This window comes from Pogonomyrmex barbatus, unplaced genomic scaffold (genome assembly GCF_055798465.1).
Source record: "Pogonomyrmex barbatus isolate J1 unplaced genomic scaffold, ASM5579846v1 scaffold9, whole genome shotgun sequence".
Taxonomy (NCBI): Eukaryota; Metazoa; Arthropoda; class Insecta; order Hymenoptera; family Formicidae; genus Pogonomyrmex; species Pogonomyrmex barbatus.
The window spans coordinates 6,700,399-6,719,041 of record NW_028297193.1 but is presented as its reverse complement, the minus strand read 5'-3'; the positions used below and the strand labels follow the sequence as shown (position 1 = coordinate 6,719,041).

The following is an 18,643-nucleotide window of genomic DNA, read 5'->3' as shown; positions in this document are numbered from 1 at the left end:
CTTATGCGTACAAAATTTGTGTATATGTATTGTGATCGACAGATACTTATTTTTTTAAGAGATTGAAAAATTAGAAAAGTGATTTTCATTTCATAAACATTGAATTAAATTTTTGAAAGAATCTGACTCAATTCCCGTACCAGATTGATGTGGTAAGAATGGTATTGTACGAATTATAATATTCGATGAGCCATAAATCGAGATATTTCTAATTTACTTCGTTCTTTTTGCCGAATACTAATATCGACCATGCTCAAAACTGTGAGGAGTCTAGAGTCATTATTGTTTGGAGGTTTGTTTATTTGTCTCTGGCGATGTACTATAGCGAGGTCTTCTTTCAATATTTATCATTTGTTGAGCATTTGGATGACGACGATTAGGATGTAGCTCAGTATAATAACGGAAAACATGTCTGTAATTCCTATCGCCAAGAATCAGAGAATCTCTTTGGAATATCCAATTAAACATATCTAATAAGATAAAATTTGTATTATAATAATAGTTAACGTCGAATTCAATTATAATAGAAAAAGACTTAATATTAAAAATGATCCACATTAAAGAACAGAAGAATGGAATTAACGTCATCAATGATACAAAATTATTATTATTATATTAATAATTGGTTGAATATATTATCATAAACTTCGATAACTTCAAAACAGCTGATCCAAAGTAAATTGAATTATTTAGTATTTTAGAAAGGTCTCAAGAAGAGTTATAATAATATATAATAAAATCTAGGGAGTTCCATTGAAAAAATTCAAAGTGATCTTGACTGATCAAACCAATGCTAATCATCTTATGTCCCCCTTCGAACTCTACAACTTTTGTTTGAAACATTTTTCCATATCTTTTGTACTTTTCGAAATATTTCAGTATAAAATTAAAATGGGACGCCGTGTGTGTGTGTGTGTGTGTGTGTGTGTGTGTGTGTGTGTGTGTGTGTGTGTGTGTGTCTGTGTGTTATCTTACTCAAAAATGTAAAAATGTAGCACAACAAATAACATATAATAGGTATATCACATTGAGTTACATCCTTCTAAAACGCATAATGCACTTCTTGTAGAAAATTGATGTTTCTTCGCGCCTATCATATATCCATGTTATCACATACATTTCGAAAACGTACATCAAATCAATATATAGTACAAGATACAAGTCTATATTTTATTATAAAATAAATAATTGTACTCACGCTAAGAAAAGTACAACCAGTAAAAATGATAACTATCGTACTGACACCTAACGCCGCTAACATGACGTATCGAATAGAAAGAACAACCGTTTTTCCATACCTAAAATGATACATTTCTTTCTATAAAAGTTTTGCTATTAAAGTTTAATATAAAAACTTATATAAAATTTATGTAAAAATACTCAAATGTCATTTAAATTCTTTCTAATCATAAATATTATTTATTGAAAAAATAAAAAATTGATTCATATCAAATTCAGTTAAATCAACATTAAATCGCACACAGAAATAATTAATTACTGATACCTCTGAAAATAACAACAGATACAAGGATGGAATTTTCTTATTTTAATTTAAACTTTAGCATTTTATTTACGTAATATAAAATACTATAAACTTTATTTATAATAGAATAGATTTTTAGATTATTTATTTTTAATAAAATCTTCAATGGAATTTAACACTATCTATGTGTGATATTATGTGATTATATGCCACACGTAATTACAGATAAAGATACCGATAATAAAGTAAATATTTTTAGAAAATTTAAATAAATAAGATATAACTCTGATTTTTCTTTACCACAATAATTCTTGGTGTTCTTTTAGGCACTCACGTAACTCGGAAAATTTCGTGACGGCTCGAAATTTATTTGATAAGATATCACATCTCGCTGACACAAACCATAACAGAAGTGCGATAAAAATCATTGAGCACACCTGTACATAACTTTGATATATAATAAATATATGATGTAGATAAATGATAATTTTCACAGGTGTAAAATGTATGGAAAACGGATATTCAATGTCCATGGGAAAAGGATGAGGTCCTATTATAGGACTAATGATGAGCAATATGCCGGTAATGGTGAAGCCACATACTGCGCCTATATAAACCGGTTTACAGCTGTTAATGTATTGATGAAAAATAATATGTTCTTCTGGTTTCGCTTGTTTGCAATAATCTTCCAAGGCGTAAATCACGTACTATAATTAAATCACAATTGATTGTACAGAAAAAGTGATATGAACAAAAATATAATAGATTTTAGATATTATTTTATATAATATAATAATATATGATATGATATCATGATTGAAATTTTTTTTTATAACTATAACATTAAGTCTTGTTTTATAAAAATAAATAAATTAATACATTATATCTAAATGTAATATCTAAACGTTAAATAATAAAATGTTTTACTATGTTGTCGAATGTTACACATTCATTTTAATTTAAAACTGAAGAATATTTAATAATTTACTAAATAATGCACTTGAAGGGATTTATCATTAGTATCATATGAAAAATATCAAATCTTTTAATCACATTATTATCTTTCTTATTATTATTCTTATTATTCTATTTATCGTTGTTGTTATTTTTACTATCACTCAAATATACAGATAATTAAAATAATATCGTTTAGTTTCTTACTTGAAGACGATCATATTGAAGAGAGTAGCACATGATTTGCAAAGGAACTTCAGTAGTGGTACATAAATTACAGCATAATTTCATTATCAAAAATAAATCCGAGCGATTGCTATAAATTGTATATATTATTTCAACCATCATAAGTATCCCGTGTAGAATAGAAAGACAGCGAAATATTTTGTTGCGTATTTTTTCGCATTTTGTGGCAGTTGGTGGTAATGGCCAGCAACAAGCGAATAACAAATCCACTTTTAAAAACGCGATAAATTTTTCCATCGTCAGTGTATCCGTCATAATTGAACGGTATTGAACTGTACCGTTTTGTTACAGTTACACACCTGATTTAAACTAACTTTCTTAGAAGGGAAGAGCTTGTACCTTGCATTAGAGGCACGTGTGTGTTTAATTTATCACGTATATTAACTGCGGGCTTAATTCTTCGATGGTACGATACAAGCATCCCCTCTTGCATATTTCCTACTCCACTTTGTGCTAGAGGTGCCGTACATAGGTTTACAAATTATTCAACTAGCAAATAATCATCTAATGCCGCTATAATTGAACTGTAGTAGTTCAACAATTATTTTCTTACCTTCCTATCCTGTGTAATCTTAATTACACAGATGTATAATTGGTTTGGGGGGAGCAATAAATATGTTACGAAAATAGCACCGATGCAATATTATAGGGAATATCAGATGCAATATTATAAGGAAGATTGCTATCAATTCTTGCGATATCAATTCCTTTCTTATTTAATATATGTTTGAAATTTTTATATTAATGATTATTTAACTCTTATAAGGTTAAATAATTTAGAGAAGTTGGAGCTTTCTTACTTGCCTCTACTCTATGAGTTGAGTATTAATTTAATAATTCATGTAATCATATTTATTAAAAGATTCACTATTAATTTATTTAGATTCTTGTTTATTTAGATATTTGTTCTTTTATGTAAATATAATATACAATCAAGTTTTAACTTTTGTTATTTATATAATATTTTGTTATTTATATAAGTTTGTATTACTGCTATATTTAATTTTAGCTGAAACAATATTATTATTACTCGCATATAAATTATTATGTATAAATTATTATGTATTATTATGTATAAATTATTATGTTTTAACATAATGTACATATTAACAAATTTGTTAATAATAATTGCTAATTAAATAATAAAATTAAAAAAGACATGATATATTACTTAATATCTATTACTATGTTACGTTTATCAGTTATAAAAAAGAGGTCTAAAAATAGCAACAACAAAATTATAATATTTTATTTTATACGTAAACTTTATTAACATAAAACATACGTATCCTTTTGCTCTGTCTGTTATACATTGAAAGACATTCAATAACAAACTAATCTTTTTTTTCTATTATTTCAGCTTGCATCATCTTCGGAAAGAATTACTCGAAATGTCGTTAAATACGAAAATGCCGTTGAAATATACTGTAAAATTATTCAAAATATCTTATAAATATAAAAGAAACATTAAACAAAATTATTCTATATCTATCTATATGTATATATATATATATATATATATATATATATATATATATATATTATAAGTATAGGATGTCCCAAAAAGATTGGAATCTCTGAATTTCGAAAAGTATAAGTTTTACAGAAAATGTTTCGAATAAAAGTTAGTTTAAATAGATCTATTTACTGATTTGATCTTGGATGAACATGCCAAGATTATAGATAGAAATCAACTTTGTTATTTTAAATGGAAACCCCCATTTATATTATATATCTTATAGCTGACCTCGAATTCTCTTCAAAATATTATAATAAAGTATTTTTTTAGTAAGTACTTTCGGAGTTATGAGGCTTAAATTTGATATGCAATTTGACATAAAATATTGTAACCAAACGTCCCTCCGCTTCCATAGTATCTTCTTTCTCCCGACCGACCATCCGTCGGCGACCGCCGAACACCAGGCGAAAGGCGGCAATGGCCGCCGAAAGGCGTTTACGCCTATTTTTTAATTCTTTATAACATGCGAGAAATAGCGTGGGAATATCGCGAATTCACGCATGTTTTCGCAGTATTCCCTTCGCACCGCACCGAGTGTCGCGTCATCGAGCGTTAACGCGCCCCGTGCCGCACCACGTGCCGTATCGCAAAGCCGCTTGGAGTGTGCTCCCCGCACCAACTACCGCGCCACGAAACTAGCGTACTTCCCGTACCGCGCCACCAACCGGAAGGTTTTCCCGCTCCGAATCGTTTTATCTTCCCCCGATTTTTCTGACTACCCCGTGGAAAGGGAGCTGTCCCCCGAGATCCGAAGCCAATCCGAATCTGAGCCGTACCGCGGCCGATCTCGGAATAAAAGGGTCTCGCTTTCCGCAGAAGGTACCTGTTCCAATCTTGGAGTCTTGAGCATCGCTAAGGAAACTGAGAAGGACACCGCTCCGAAATCCCAGGAGAATCTCAAAGTGCTGAGGTACACCTCGGTTAGTCAAGCCCGCTTGACCGAGACAATCCTTCCGTCAAGCTTCCGAATAAGTCTCCGAAAGCACTGGGGTACTCCCCAGCACTGACTGAGAACGCTTGACCATACGAGACCATACTTCTACTCCTACCGTTCACCGAATCACCGCTGAGGAACACTTCAGTGTGACCGAGAATACTCGGCTTCCCGGTCAAGGCTCTCCCTTGACAAAAGTACCGAACGCTAGGGACTCCCTGGTGTTGTCGAGTACACTCGACAAATCTCAAAGAGACTCCCGCATCTCGTCGGGTTGCCCGATAACTTCCTCCGTCGTCTACGGGATATAACGTGAGTCGGGAACACTCGAAATCCTGTCAGATTGACAACATTCCTGCGACACACACCGTGACAGTTCGAGAGCACGTGTACGCCGCCCGCCGTGCGTCACACATCCCGCGGACCAGCCAGAAACCCGCCGAAACCCGCGTAAACACCGCGCTCGTACACCGCGCGCCCTGCATTACTGAATAGCGCCCGCATTTAAAGAGCCGATTCACATAGCGAGATTCGTGTGTATCGCACCGAACGCTCATATTGTAAATCTCCACACCAAACATCGCGACCAATCATTATTAATTAATTCAACCAATCATTATTAATTAATTCAAGTTTATATGCAGAACACCGCGGATCACTATTGTAAACTATTAGTTATAATAAATACTATTAGTTAATAAATTAGTTAATAAATTAGTTATAAATGTCAATCACAGATATCTCTTCGCCGCTACTTCCTCACCTGGTTACTCGACTAAGACGATATCCGCGCGGAAGTGAGACCGTTTTAATATTTGGTAAACTATTCATTTTTTGGCAACTATATCTTAATATTTTTATACACAGACTAATAAGATAAATCAATTTGTGTAAAAAAACCCTAGTAGCACAATGTATTGGCACAATGTATTGGAAAGTAATGTAAATCTAATATTATGTATTGGGTGTGAATTGATCTGAACTGATCAACATTGATCCAACATTGCAAGGTGGACGCCTGCTTTAGCCAACATGTCAAAGCAATATTAAACCATATATTGGATATTGGACCAATATTAAACCATAATATTTACCCAATTTTTCATGTTAGACATAAATTGTATCTTAATGTGGAACAATTATTACATAATACATGTCTTCTATTTATATAAGTGAAAAAAATAAAAAAAAAGATGAGAAAAAGTGATGAAACTTCTTTTATCTTGTATCACCGTATATTTCTAAAACACCCATCCTACTTGGGACTTGGATCCTGCTCGATGTTGCTTAACTTCTATATACTTCTCTCTTGGAATGAAACCTGCTATTGAAATGATGATATAAGTAAATAGAATTTTGACATAAAAAATGATAGATCTGATTAATGAATGTTACTGTATTGTACTGTGTAAATAGTCTCAATTTTTAAAATATATATATATATATATATATATATATATATATATATATATATTTATAAATGTACATATATGGTAAATACATATTTATTGGTAATGTTTTATATATGCAAAATATAAATATTACAAAGATTTCTTTTTTTTAAGTAAAAATATTGCATTTTATGTTAAAAAAAAGAAAATCTTAAGTATGTAATAATTATTTTACACTATGTTTATCTTGTAGACACTTCCAATGTAAACGCAATACATATATTGGCAGCATATTACTATTATATTTCTTCTGTAATCAATATTCACGTAAGATTGGGGAACTTTGACCAATGCACTTCCAATATAAACACAATATTGTGTAATTATTGGCATGTAATATTGGCAGCACATTACTATTTCTTCTGTAATCAATATTTATGTAAGGTTGGACGATCTTGGCCAATGCATTTCCAATGCATTTCCAATGTAAACGTAATATTGTGTAATTATTGGATATTGTAACATTAGTGATACATTTGCATTTATTTTTCCATAATCAATATTAACTTTCCATTGGGAAATAATGGCCAATATACTCCCAACATAATCAATGTATCGCCAACATTGAGCCAATGCATTGTGCTACTAGAGAATACATGGTTGATTTAAAAAAAGAGATTTTATCAATGCAATATGCAATGACGCATCTTTTTTGAAAAACAATATATTTTCCTTAGATCAATCGATTCATCTCATTATTGTGTGTACAAAAGTATTAAGACATAATTGCCAAAACATGAATAGTTTACGAGATATTTTATATTTTATATCAAATTGTATATCAAATTCAAGCCTCATACAGTCAACTCAGACAGTATTTACTAAAAAAATACTTTATTATAGTGTGAAAAGTTCTCGAGATCAGCTACAAGATATGTAATAAAAAATGGGGTTACCAAATGTGGTTTAAAAAACAAAGTTGACTTCTATGTGACTTTGGCATGTCCATCCAAAATCAAAATGATCGAAATAGATCTTTTTAAATCCTACAACTTTTATTCAGAATATTTTTCTATAAAACTTATATTTTTATATTAGGGATTCCGATCTTTTTGGGAGATCTTGTGTGCGTATGTGTGTGTACTGTGTTTTGTGTGTGTGTGTGTGTGTGTGTGTGTGTGTGTGTGTGTGTGTGTGTGTGTGTGTGTGTGTGTGTGTGTGTGTGTGTGTGTGTGTGTGTGTGTGAAATACAGCGCGCGCGCACACACACAGTATATATACTATGTATAGTATATATAGTGCATATATAAGGGTTTTTCATTTTAAGTGATATGGTCGATTATCTCGCGAATCGATGATTTTATTGAAAAATTTTTTGAACGAAAGTTGCATGGCTTGAAGGGGGACACATGATGGAAATGTGGACTTGACCTTGAGTGACCTTGTCAAAATCAGGTCAAAGTAAATGGAAACCCCTATTTTTTATTACATATTCTTGTAGCTTATCTCGAGAGCTTTCCAAAACGCTATAATAAAGTTACTTTTCGTTAAGTACTTGTTAAGTTATAAGGCAAGACCGATCACTGATCCGGCCAACTAAGGCGCATGCGTACATGGATAACACCGGCGATAACTTTCAAGCTCCATAACTCGGAAAGTAATTGACGTAAATGAGACGTAACTTTATCAATGAAACGTAACTTTATTATAGTGTTTTGGAAAGCTCTCGAGATAAGCTATAAGAATATGTAATAAAAAAATAAGGGTTTCTGTAGGATATGGAGTTAGGCAGATGTTAAATAGACACGCGTATACATTAACCCGGTTATTATATTTCGTATTACAGAGGAATATTCTATATTGGTTTTCTAATGTCTAAAAGCGGATTGCATAAGTCTCGTTTTCTTTCCATCCTGTAGGAGGCGCCTGCCAATGTTTCGTTCCGAAACTAAGACTCGTAACAGTTTCCATTTAAAAAAACATTAATGACCTGATTTTGACAAGGTCATTCAAGGTCAAGTCCACATTTCCATCATGTGTTCCTCTTCAAGCCATGCAACTTTCGTTCAAAAAATTTTTCAATAAAATCGATTCGCGAGATAATCGACCATATCATTTAAAATAAAACACCCCGTATATATATATATATATATATATATATATATATATATATATATATATACTATATTATATAAATAAATGTATATTCTAAAATATTCTTATATATTTATGTATCAATTATAAATACTTAATAAGAAAAAAAATATATAAATTATAAAGTACAAGACGTATAACAAATACATAATAATTAAAAATATATTAGCAATATATAAAATGCGCCAAAAATCTGTAAGTACAATAACATACAGTCTCGTAAACAATATAATTTTCAAAAAAATTTTAAACAAACGCTGTAATGCTTTCGAAGAAATTATATGATATTGATTCGTTTACAGATAGTTATTATCGAGATTTTTTATGGATACCGTTTTTTAATTCAAATTTTTTAAATCAAATTTTTGTTATCTAATATATATAATTCCTCTAATTATTCTGAATATGAAAGTATTACGGTTATAAATATTAAAAGATTAATAGTTTACAAGATATTTTATTATATATTATATGTCAGAATATGTCAAAATAGTATAAAATAAATAAAAGTATTAAATATCTTGTAAACAATTAACTTTTTGACATTTGTATCTTAATATTTTTATATCCAGAATAAAGGAAGAAAAATTATATTGCGTAATAAAAAAGATATAATTTCATTTAAAAAAATGACGACCATAAAAAAATCTCCACTATATCTGTAAATGAATCAATGTCGTTATATGGTGCTCCCAAAATCTTACAACTTTTGTCTAGATTTTTTTTTTAAATTACATTGCTTATGATTGTATCCAGACTTTTAGTGCACATTGCATAAACATATTTAAAGACATTAGACTAGCATTGTAATTTTCTTACAGCTGAATAATGTTGAAACGATAAAGCCTTTAATAAACCCGGAACAGTTATAATTACAGGTCGCTGACAGCGGAGCAATGTGTACAACATAATCTTTTGTGAATCAGTTCCGTGTTCGTACCATAACGAATCGTATGCAGCATCACCGATATCAGAACTCTAAAATATTCTTGAAATGAATTTTAAATGTATCAAAATATTATATCTTATTAGTATCTTATTTTATTGATTCACTTTATTATCAAAACTTACTGCGGCCATTAAATAATCAGCTGGCCATGCGGACAGAAATACTTTTCCCAGTGATGACATACATCCGATAACGAATTCTACTTTTACGGATAGCGGTAGTCGCTAATATTTAAAAAAAATGTACAATCAATATTTTACGAAAGACATTGTTACATCATTATATGTGCGTAGCTGTAAATTAGAGTTAATACACATACATATTAAAATTATTTTTTATTTAAAGTTTGTTTAAACGCATATTTTATTATTTAAATTAGAGATATTATATTATATTATATACAAACACTGAGTACAGTAACACCACCAAATACTAATGTACATGTACTAAATCCAAGAGATGATAACACTATATATGAAATGGATAAGCTCATATTTTCGGAAAATCTGTAACAATATGTTATATATACATAACATGACAGTTATCTTTTATTTTCATTGTTTAAATCTCGTTCTTTAATTTATATTTTATCAAGTCTCTTTCCCGGCAGTTTATTATGCTACAACTTATTTGTGTATGTGTGAATAGGATATGTAAATGCATATGGATGTTCGCCATATTTTAAGCTCGGGTCCGTGCCCAGCAAACACAATATTACGTGTAACGTATATGTTAGTTGTAATTTCTTACTCAACAATATAACTGTTATAACGCATGTGTTATATAACAGTTACATTGTAACTAACATATATGTTACATGTAACATTGTGTTTGCTGGATGGGTCCGCTAAATCCAAATGATTGTGTAGATCAGTCACACCCGGACAATATAATAATTTTGTTAAATTAAATTTTCGACCATTAATTAAATTAAATTTTCAACCAATAATTGTAAATCATATATTTATAGTTCTTTTATATAAATAAAAGCGTAATTTAAAAATAAAGGAAAAGGACACTATATATACCCAAATAGCGAAATGCCAACAGTATATCAGCACTGTGCCAACAGATCCAATCATGACTTCGCAGCAGATTTCAAGCTGCTGCTTCCTAATTAAGCTTAGTTTTTTGCGGCACACCTTCTCATCATAGAATAACGACAAAAATGCGATAAAAATCGAGCATTGCTTGCTGTCTCATTGTGGCAGCAGATATGTAGCAGATATCGTGCAAAGTTTGCCATATCAGATACTGGCAGCAAAAATGCGGCAGAAATCGAGTACAATGTGCCGTCACGATGTAACAACAAAATTGCGGTAAGTATATGGCATGATCTGTGCTGTTACGTCATGGCGGAAAATTGTAACAGAAATAGAACCTGCTGGCTCTATTAATCTGCCAACAAATCCGCAATAGAAATTGTACAAAACTCTGCGTCTATCACAATAATTAGAAAACTACCGCTTACGTCCGTTTCTCGCATGCAAAATCTATCCAACTTTCTATATAAGCAAAATCATAATCAACATTTAAACATGCATTTATTATTTACGTATTTTTATGTATACGCTTGATGCAAGAATAAGATGTCTAATTGTCCAACAAAGACGTAAGTTAACAAAGTGTAGTACCTGGGAAATACATTATGTACAATGTTTGATACGTAAATACAATTATTTGATACGTTATAAAAGAATCAAAAGAGTCATATCTTTAAGAAGCTTTTTATAACTTATTTGTGTTGTAAAGAATATATTAATTTCATCATTAGTAAAATAATTAAAAATTATTCTTCTAAAATAAGAGATAGAAAAAATAATAGAGACATTTTTGAAAATTTTTTTAGTAATAACAATTTAAATATTTACGAAACAGAATTTGCTCGATTTCTGTTGTTAATTTGCCAACAAGTTATGTTAGCAGGCCCTATTTGATTTCTGCTCCGTTTCTGCCGACACAGCTGATAAAGCAGATCGCGCCATATACCTGCCGCAATTTTGCCGTCACGATGTGATGGCACACTATATTCTGTTTCTGCTGCGTTTCTGCTGCCAATATCTGACGTTACAGATCGTGTTGCATTCTTGCCGCATTTTTGTTGTCACAATGTGAAAAAATAAATATGCCAGATATTTGCTACATTTTTGCGACATGTCTTGACGGCACATCACGTTAAATTTTGGATTATTTTCTGTTGAATATTGTGACAACACAAAATGCTTGAATTTTGATGTATTTATGACGACAAGCTTTGTTCAATTTTTACAGCATTTTTGCAACATGTTATGCAGAGCTTGCTCGATATGCGTTGCATTTTTGTTGGCAGTATTTGTTACAGCGGCCCATGCTGGATTGGTCGATTTTTGCCGACATAACGTGTAGCATAACTTCGCAATTTGTGCTTTTGGCACGTTTTGCTATCTGGGTAGTGTACGTTTCGGGCTACATGAAGCTTTTTTTAGCAAAGATTATAATTACATAGAAATGTAATAATAAAAGTCCAGTCCATATTAACCCTTAACGCGCCGTAGTTACCACCGCTGTAGTTACCACAAATGAATTTACAAGTTTACGAGATATTTTATACTTTATATCAAATTCAAGCCTCATAACTTAGAAAGTATTTACTAAAAAAATACTTTGTTACAGTATTTTAAAAAGCTTTGAGATTAGCTACAAGAATATGTAATAAAAAATGAAGGTTTTCATGTAAGAAAACAAGATTGACTTTCATATGGCATTGGCCATTGGCACGTACATCCAACCATTATCTTATGTTCACTTTGAAGTTATAAAACTTTTATACGAAACATTCTAAAATCTCATGATTTCCAGAAATTGTCTGTTTTAATTAAAATGAGACCCTGTATACTTGTACTAATTGCTTAAGCTATGATGAAAATTAATATTGATAGAAATTTTGTCAACATACCTCAAAAGTTCCTGATGTTCTCTAATACAACTTTGCCATTCACAATATTTTGATGCCATTCGAAATTTGTTAGACAAAATTTCAAATCGTGCCGATGTAAACCATAATAAAAGAGCAACAAAAACAGTAGAGCATACTTGACAGTAAGATTGATATATTCCGAATGAATGGTGAAGATAAACGATCGCGTGCAAAGGTTGTTGCTCAACATGAAATGGATATTTTATTACAATTGGAAATGAATCCTTAAACATAGGTCCCAACGTTGCAGTAGCTAACGCTGCGGTTATCACGCCTAATATTATCGCGTAAAACTTTATGTGCTTATCAATGAATTTTTGAAATATGTCTCTTTCTTCTAGTTTCGAATGCCGATAATAATCTTCCATCTGAAAAATTACTTCCTGTGCAATAAAAAATGGTACTTAATTTAAATTCACACATCTCGTTATATATATTTAAATTTTATATAAGAATGATATATTTTTATCAAAATCATTAATAAAACGAAATAGGGCTATAGTGGGAATAGCGATAAACAATGCGCAATTAAATTAAATTAAATTCTTCATTTATTCTTGACAATCCAAACGTTTCGGCTCTCATAATTGAGCCATCTTCATCTTTGGTACGACAAATATTGAAAGGCCGAACTCTATCATGGCAAAGCAAACTGTTTGTCGCCCACTTCGGTTACCAAGTCGCGTGAGGGAAACAATTTAATCGTATCCTTAAATAACGACAAAAAAAACTGCATAAAGATCTAAGATTTTTGTATATTTGGATTAAGTATTTGCTGTATTACTTATCACAACAGAGTTGAGCCGTACATAACATGTGATTAAATTTTAAAGAGTTGTATAGAGTTAAAAATATAAAATAGAAATTAATAAATTAAGATTAAAACACAAATTAAAAAACAGTCAAGTAATGAGATAAAAGCATATGTAAGATAAAACAAAATAGTACAAGATCGCAAAACATTTATAATTTGTTGAGAGCCGAAACATAGACATGATATAGAAACTCCGTGTCCGTTTGTAAATTTATTGTGTTATTTTCGTGTAGTTTAATGAACAGCATCTCGGAAATCAATCTTTTTCCATAGTCACGTTCGACATCTAAAATTCTAACTTTGTTCCAGGAAAAGTCATGATTGTGTTCTGATCTATGAGTAATCATTGATCTTTATTCCTACGAATATGACCACGATGCTCATTTAATCTTATTTTAAGTTGCCTCTTAGTTTGTCCTCCATAACATTTATCGCAATTGTTGCATTCTATCCTATAGACCACATCTCTTGTTGTGTCTGGTGGGATTCTATCTTTATGAACGCGTATAAATCTATTCAATTTATTAATACTAAAGAAAGCTAGTTTAGCATCAAGATCGTTGACTATCGTTTTAAATTTATCAATCGTCAACGGGTTAAAAGGTTATTATGAACCATTTGGTCCTTTTGTCATCGTTCACCGATTCATTTTCATTTCTAAATATAGAAATCTGTTTGTGTGTAATTATGTTTATAAAATTGGAATTTAAGTCTACGAGAAATGCAATCGAGAATGAAATTAGGGAGAAATTAGAGAATGAAATTATAATCGTTATTCAAAAGGATAGAGAAAATCAATTCAAGGTTTTTCCGATGGTATTGGGGATGTGTGTGGTTGGGGATGGTATGTGGGATGTGATAATGAAAGGACTCTATCCACCAACTCGTATACAATCCCTCTTTTTTTGAGATAAAGAATGTTGCGATAAAAAATTTAAAAATCTCCCTGAGAAAGTTGATTTATGATACCAATCAAAATGGACGACACCGCTAACAATTTTCATGGTAATCTCCAAGAAGTTCAACTCCCGACTGCCTATCTCAGCTCTGAATTGCAGTCTAGGATGGAAAGAGTTGAAGATCCGAAGTATTTCATTAATTTAATATTGGGTGGGATAGCCAATGCAATATCATCATCCACGTATCGATAATAAAATGATAGGATTAATCCCAATTTCTCGATTGCTCTCTCTTCCAAATCTTTCATTACCAAATGTTCTGATCTGCTATGATCGGGGACAATGGAGAATCGGTAATCTGAAAGTTTGCCTATAAATTTGTTTATCAAAAATAAAATAAGTAGAATGCAATACAAAAGAGATAGCTTTCAAAAATTCATCCTTGGGGATGTTACAATTTCATGCTATATCATCCCAGCATTTGAAGATGCTGTCCATGGCTAAATTTTTTATCTCATTACTTGACTGTCTTTTGACTTGTGTGTTTTAATCTTAATTTATTAATTTTTATTTTATATTTTTAATTCTATACAATTCTTTAAAATTTAATCACATATTATGTACGGCTCAACTCTGTTGTAGGTTGTAAGTAATACAGCAAATACTTAATATACAAAGATTATAGATCTTTATGCAGTTTTTTTTGTCGTCATTTAGGGATTAAATTGTTTCTCTCGCGCGACTTGGTAACCAAAGTGGGCGACAAACAGTTTGCTTTGCCACACACAATGGTAGAGTTCGGCCTTTCAATATTCATCGTTGTACCATTGAAGATGGTACTCAATCATGAGAGCCGAAACGTTTGGATTGTCAGGAATAAATGAAAAATTTAATTTAATTTAATTGCACATCGTTTACCGCGCTATTCCCACAGCTCCATTTCGTTTTCGAATTATTAATTATTAATATTTGGAGAATCGTATTACTTTAACTATTTATTAAATATTTTTATCAATTTAGTAATGTATCAACAAATAGTGTATGCGTAAAACTATTCACTTATCCTCTTACTTGCAGACGATCATGTTGCAAAGTGTATAGCAATATCTGTACTGGAACTTCTAATATTACGACCATTAAGCAACTTGATTGCATAAACATACGAACATCATCAATACGATAAATAAGCGTATACATTATTTCGATAACTAATAATATCGCATGCAATGCGGAGACTAGACGGAATATTTTGTCGCAAACAATCTGACACTTTGTCGCGTCCCGCGATACTGGCCAACAACAGGCAAACATTAACTCTATTTTCAGAAATGCGATAACTTTCTCTAGCGTAACCCTCCTCATGCTAATTGAGATTGTGTTCTTCGATTTCTAAGCAATCATATACGTATCATAGATATTCCAACCGGAAGTATCGCCCTGTAGTGTTCTTATAATATATTTTACGAAGAAGCTCGTACAATAGGTAAAGAAGATATGAGATAACATGAAGATCTCGTAAGTTCGTATTAATACTCTCTTATCTACACTCGTAGCAAATATGAAATATCTCATGGCATATTATGGCATTTAAATAATTATACCTCTAACTGAAAATTACTTCCTCTTATTTACCTCTCCTTCGACCTTATGCATAAGCGAATGTATTAATAAATGATGAGAGAATTACAGGCATATCGAGTTATAGTGTTTCAATACAGTGTTTCAATGCTTTCTGTTTCACATTAGTATGGGATGTGTTCAATGCAATCTGTTTCTTGTGGAAATGCTATACCGTAAATAGAAATGAAAGGACATTATAGGAAGTTCTATTAAATATAATTGTGCTTTATTTTCGCCAAATTTATTAAATAATTTTTAGATGTAACCTTAACTTTACTTTATTTGGAGTAAGAGACATAAGATATAACGCATATTTTCTTACAAAGTATAACGATCTCTTATATAAATTAGAATTCGACTAGTGATTCGACTAGTATTCGATATATCGTGATGTTTCCGAGAAAAATTAGTTGTAAGAGATAAAAATCAACTTCCAAAACAAAATCAATATTATTTCATATCACTTTTAATCGATAATATTATGTTAATTATAAACTGATCTATCGAGATCATGTGCTTAGGAGAAACAGTAAAGCTTAGCTGCTTCAAACAAATTCAACATCATCTTGTTTTTTTTACACAATTTTTTTACAATCAAAGTTATTTGGTACTTGATTAAGTAGCATTTGTTTTAATCAGTGATCTTGATAAAAAAAATAAAAATAACATCTCGCAAATTAATAGAGAGAAATTATCACTTGTGCACTCATTGGAAGCTCTATAATCTTATTAGCTTTCCAAGATTATTTTCCTACGATTTTTTTATTACATACTATTGGTGATTATATTTCTATTAGATATTATTGATGATTATATCAATCTCAATCAATGCAGTGATCAGTCAGTGACATATATCATTCGTGCGTGACAATCGTATTTTGTACGGGCTTGCAATAGATAATCGAATTCGTTTCTTCAACTAAATTCTTTATTACTACAGAATTTGCTCAGTTCGCTTACTTGCTCTCGACTGCCTGGTCCTTTGTCGCACGCTCTATTTATAAAAGTATCAAGTATTGTCCTACCTAATAAGCAAACGATACGTTTTCGCTTGTTTTCTTATTTGTTTTCTTATTTGTGATCTCGCTCGCAGATATATCGATTAGCAATACATGTCGAGTTCGCTCACAATTCAAGCAACAGTTACAAATTAAATTTATTATTTAGTCACCAACATATTTCAAAACACGTGTATATTCTTTTAATATTTTATCAATTTTCAAAATTCTTGATTTTCACGATTTAAAATATCGAATTCTTGGAATTGCAATTCAAAATTCTTGAAATATTCCTGGAATTTTAAATAATACATCCCTAAAATAATATCTCCTTGCCAATTATATTTGCCTGATACTTTGTCGATTTTCGTAATTCAATATTATTGTAAAAAATTTTAGATGTCCTCTCAATCTTTCTGTGCGCGTCGCGGCTACTTGCGAGCCAATTGGTTAGTTTTAAATAAGCGATCGTAGTTGGCTGAAGCAAAGGGGAAGCAAGAGCGCATTACCGGCGAAAGAAAAAAAAAAGAAGAGTTGTTAAAAGGCTCATGAAAGTGTAGGATAACGATCCTTGCTCTTGTCGGCAGTATGGTTTTGCTGTGGCGTGGACAGAAAACGTTGTTCCGAAATATTATTTTGCCTTGGAAAAAGAAATATATTGGCTGACAAGTTAGATCTATATTATTTCATTCTGTTATCCTGCTCTATTTTCTCTAAGCGAGAGATCCGCCATTTTTGGCATTAATAGCGAATTTGGAACTAGAATTATCAAAGAAATCACATCGGCCTTATAATATATCAAATTCTTGGAATCTTTCCAATTCCTTCAATTCTTAAAATTTTTTGAAAATTCGTAAAATTTTAAATAGCACAATCTCCTTATAGAAAATATATCTTTTATTTTAAAGAAAAAAATGTAATTGTAAATTACAAAGCATATTTTTCTCTTAAATAATATATTTTATATATCAATAAATTTATCTCATTTTGTTCGGTAAAAGTATCAAGATAATGTAGTCGTAAAATAAACATTTTAAAATAATTTTTATTAAATATCAAAATATATCAAAATAAAGAATAAAATATAATAACTTCTAAGTTAACGTTAAGAATAAAGTAATTTCTAAATATAATAACGATATCTTGCAGTGAATTTAAAACTACAATAATTTCTATATTCAAATACAAAACAATGTATTCAAAAATATGAAGTCTGTTTAATAAGTGGATGGTCTGTTTAATAAGTTAATCCTTCCTTTCGTTCCTCTGCAAATCTGATAATAAAAACCCATATATATATATATATATATATATATATATATATATATATATATATATATATATATATCATATAAAAAGCTCTCAATAAATTTTAAAAAAGATTTCGAAAGCTTTGTATCGCTATCTTTAAATTCCGAAAAAATAGTTTCTAACACTTTATGCGAATTATCCTTTATGTATATATAATATACATATGTATAAAATATGTATAATATATAAAACTTAAAATAAATTAATTGATGCTTTTATTTAAATTTGCTATATAATATAATGAAAAATTCTTTATTTATTGTAATATAATTATTTAATTTTTAAAATTAAATATTTTCATTATTGATACTAAAATAAACATTATTAATTTTGCAAATTATTTATTTCTTAATTATTTTTTCCTACATTCCCCCCCCCCCATTTCCTGCATTCAGCAAAAATTTCTATATATAAT

The 18,643-nt window shown here is 30.5% G+C and overlaps 2 protein-coding genes across 2 annotated transcripts in view; both read right to left on the bottom strand.

Annotated features, from left to right (window-relative positions):
* LOC112552903 (uncharacterized) overlaps positions 1 to 3,188 on the bottom strand; it is a 7,620-nt gene extending 4,432 nt beyond the window's left edge. Inside the window, exons 1-3 of the mRNA XM_025219315.2 lie at positions 2,645 to 3,188; positions 1,784 to 2,190; positions 1,199 to 1,298 (exon numbers count right to left, since the gene is read on the bottom strand). Of these exons, the coding sequence (XP_025075100.2) occupies positions 1,199 to 1,298; positions 1,784 to 2,190; positions 2,645 to 2,938 (801 nt within the window). The 5' untranslated portion in view covers positions 2,939 to 3,188. The remainder of the gene's footprint in view (positions 1 to 1,198; positions 1,299 to 1,783; positions 2,191 to 2,644) is intronic.
* Positions 3,189 to 3,911: 723 nt separating this feature from the next.
* On the bottom strand, positions 3,912 to 18,167 carry LOC105431127 (odorant receptor 67c-like). Its single transcript, XM_089084496.1, has 6 exons — positions 15,371 to 18,167; positions 12,566 to 12,969; positions 10,037 to 10,136; positions 9,753 to 9,854; positions 9,501 to 9,659; positions 3,912 to 4,108 (listed from the first exon to the last, which is right to left on the bottom strand). The coding sequence occupies exons 1-6, from the start codon at positions 15,659 to 15,661 to the stop codon at positions 4,040 to 4,042; spliced, it is 1,125 nt and encodes a 374-aa protein (XP_088940622.1). The 5' UTR covers positions 15,662 to 18,167; the 3' UTR covers positions 3,912 to 4,039.
* Positions 18,168 to 18,643: the final 476 nt, after the last annotated feature.

Excerpts from the sequence above, each read along its gene's own strand:
- LOC105431127 (XM_089084496.1), bottom strand. The coding sequence starts at position 15,661 with ATGAGGAGGGTTACGCTAGAGAAAGTTATCGCATTTCTGAAAATAGAG. Across the intron at positions 9,660-9,752 it reads CTGATTATTTAATGGCCGCA|AGTTCTGATATCGGTGATGC; the intron begins GTAAGTTTTGAT and ends AGAATATTTTAG. Across the intron at positions 4,109-9,500 it reads CGTTTCAACATTATTCAGCT|TATATTTCAACGGCATTTTC; the intron begins GTAAGAAAATTA and ends ATAATTTTACAG.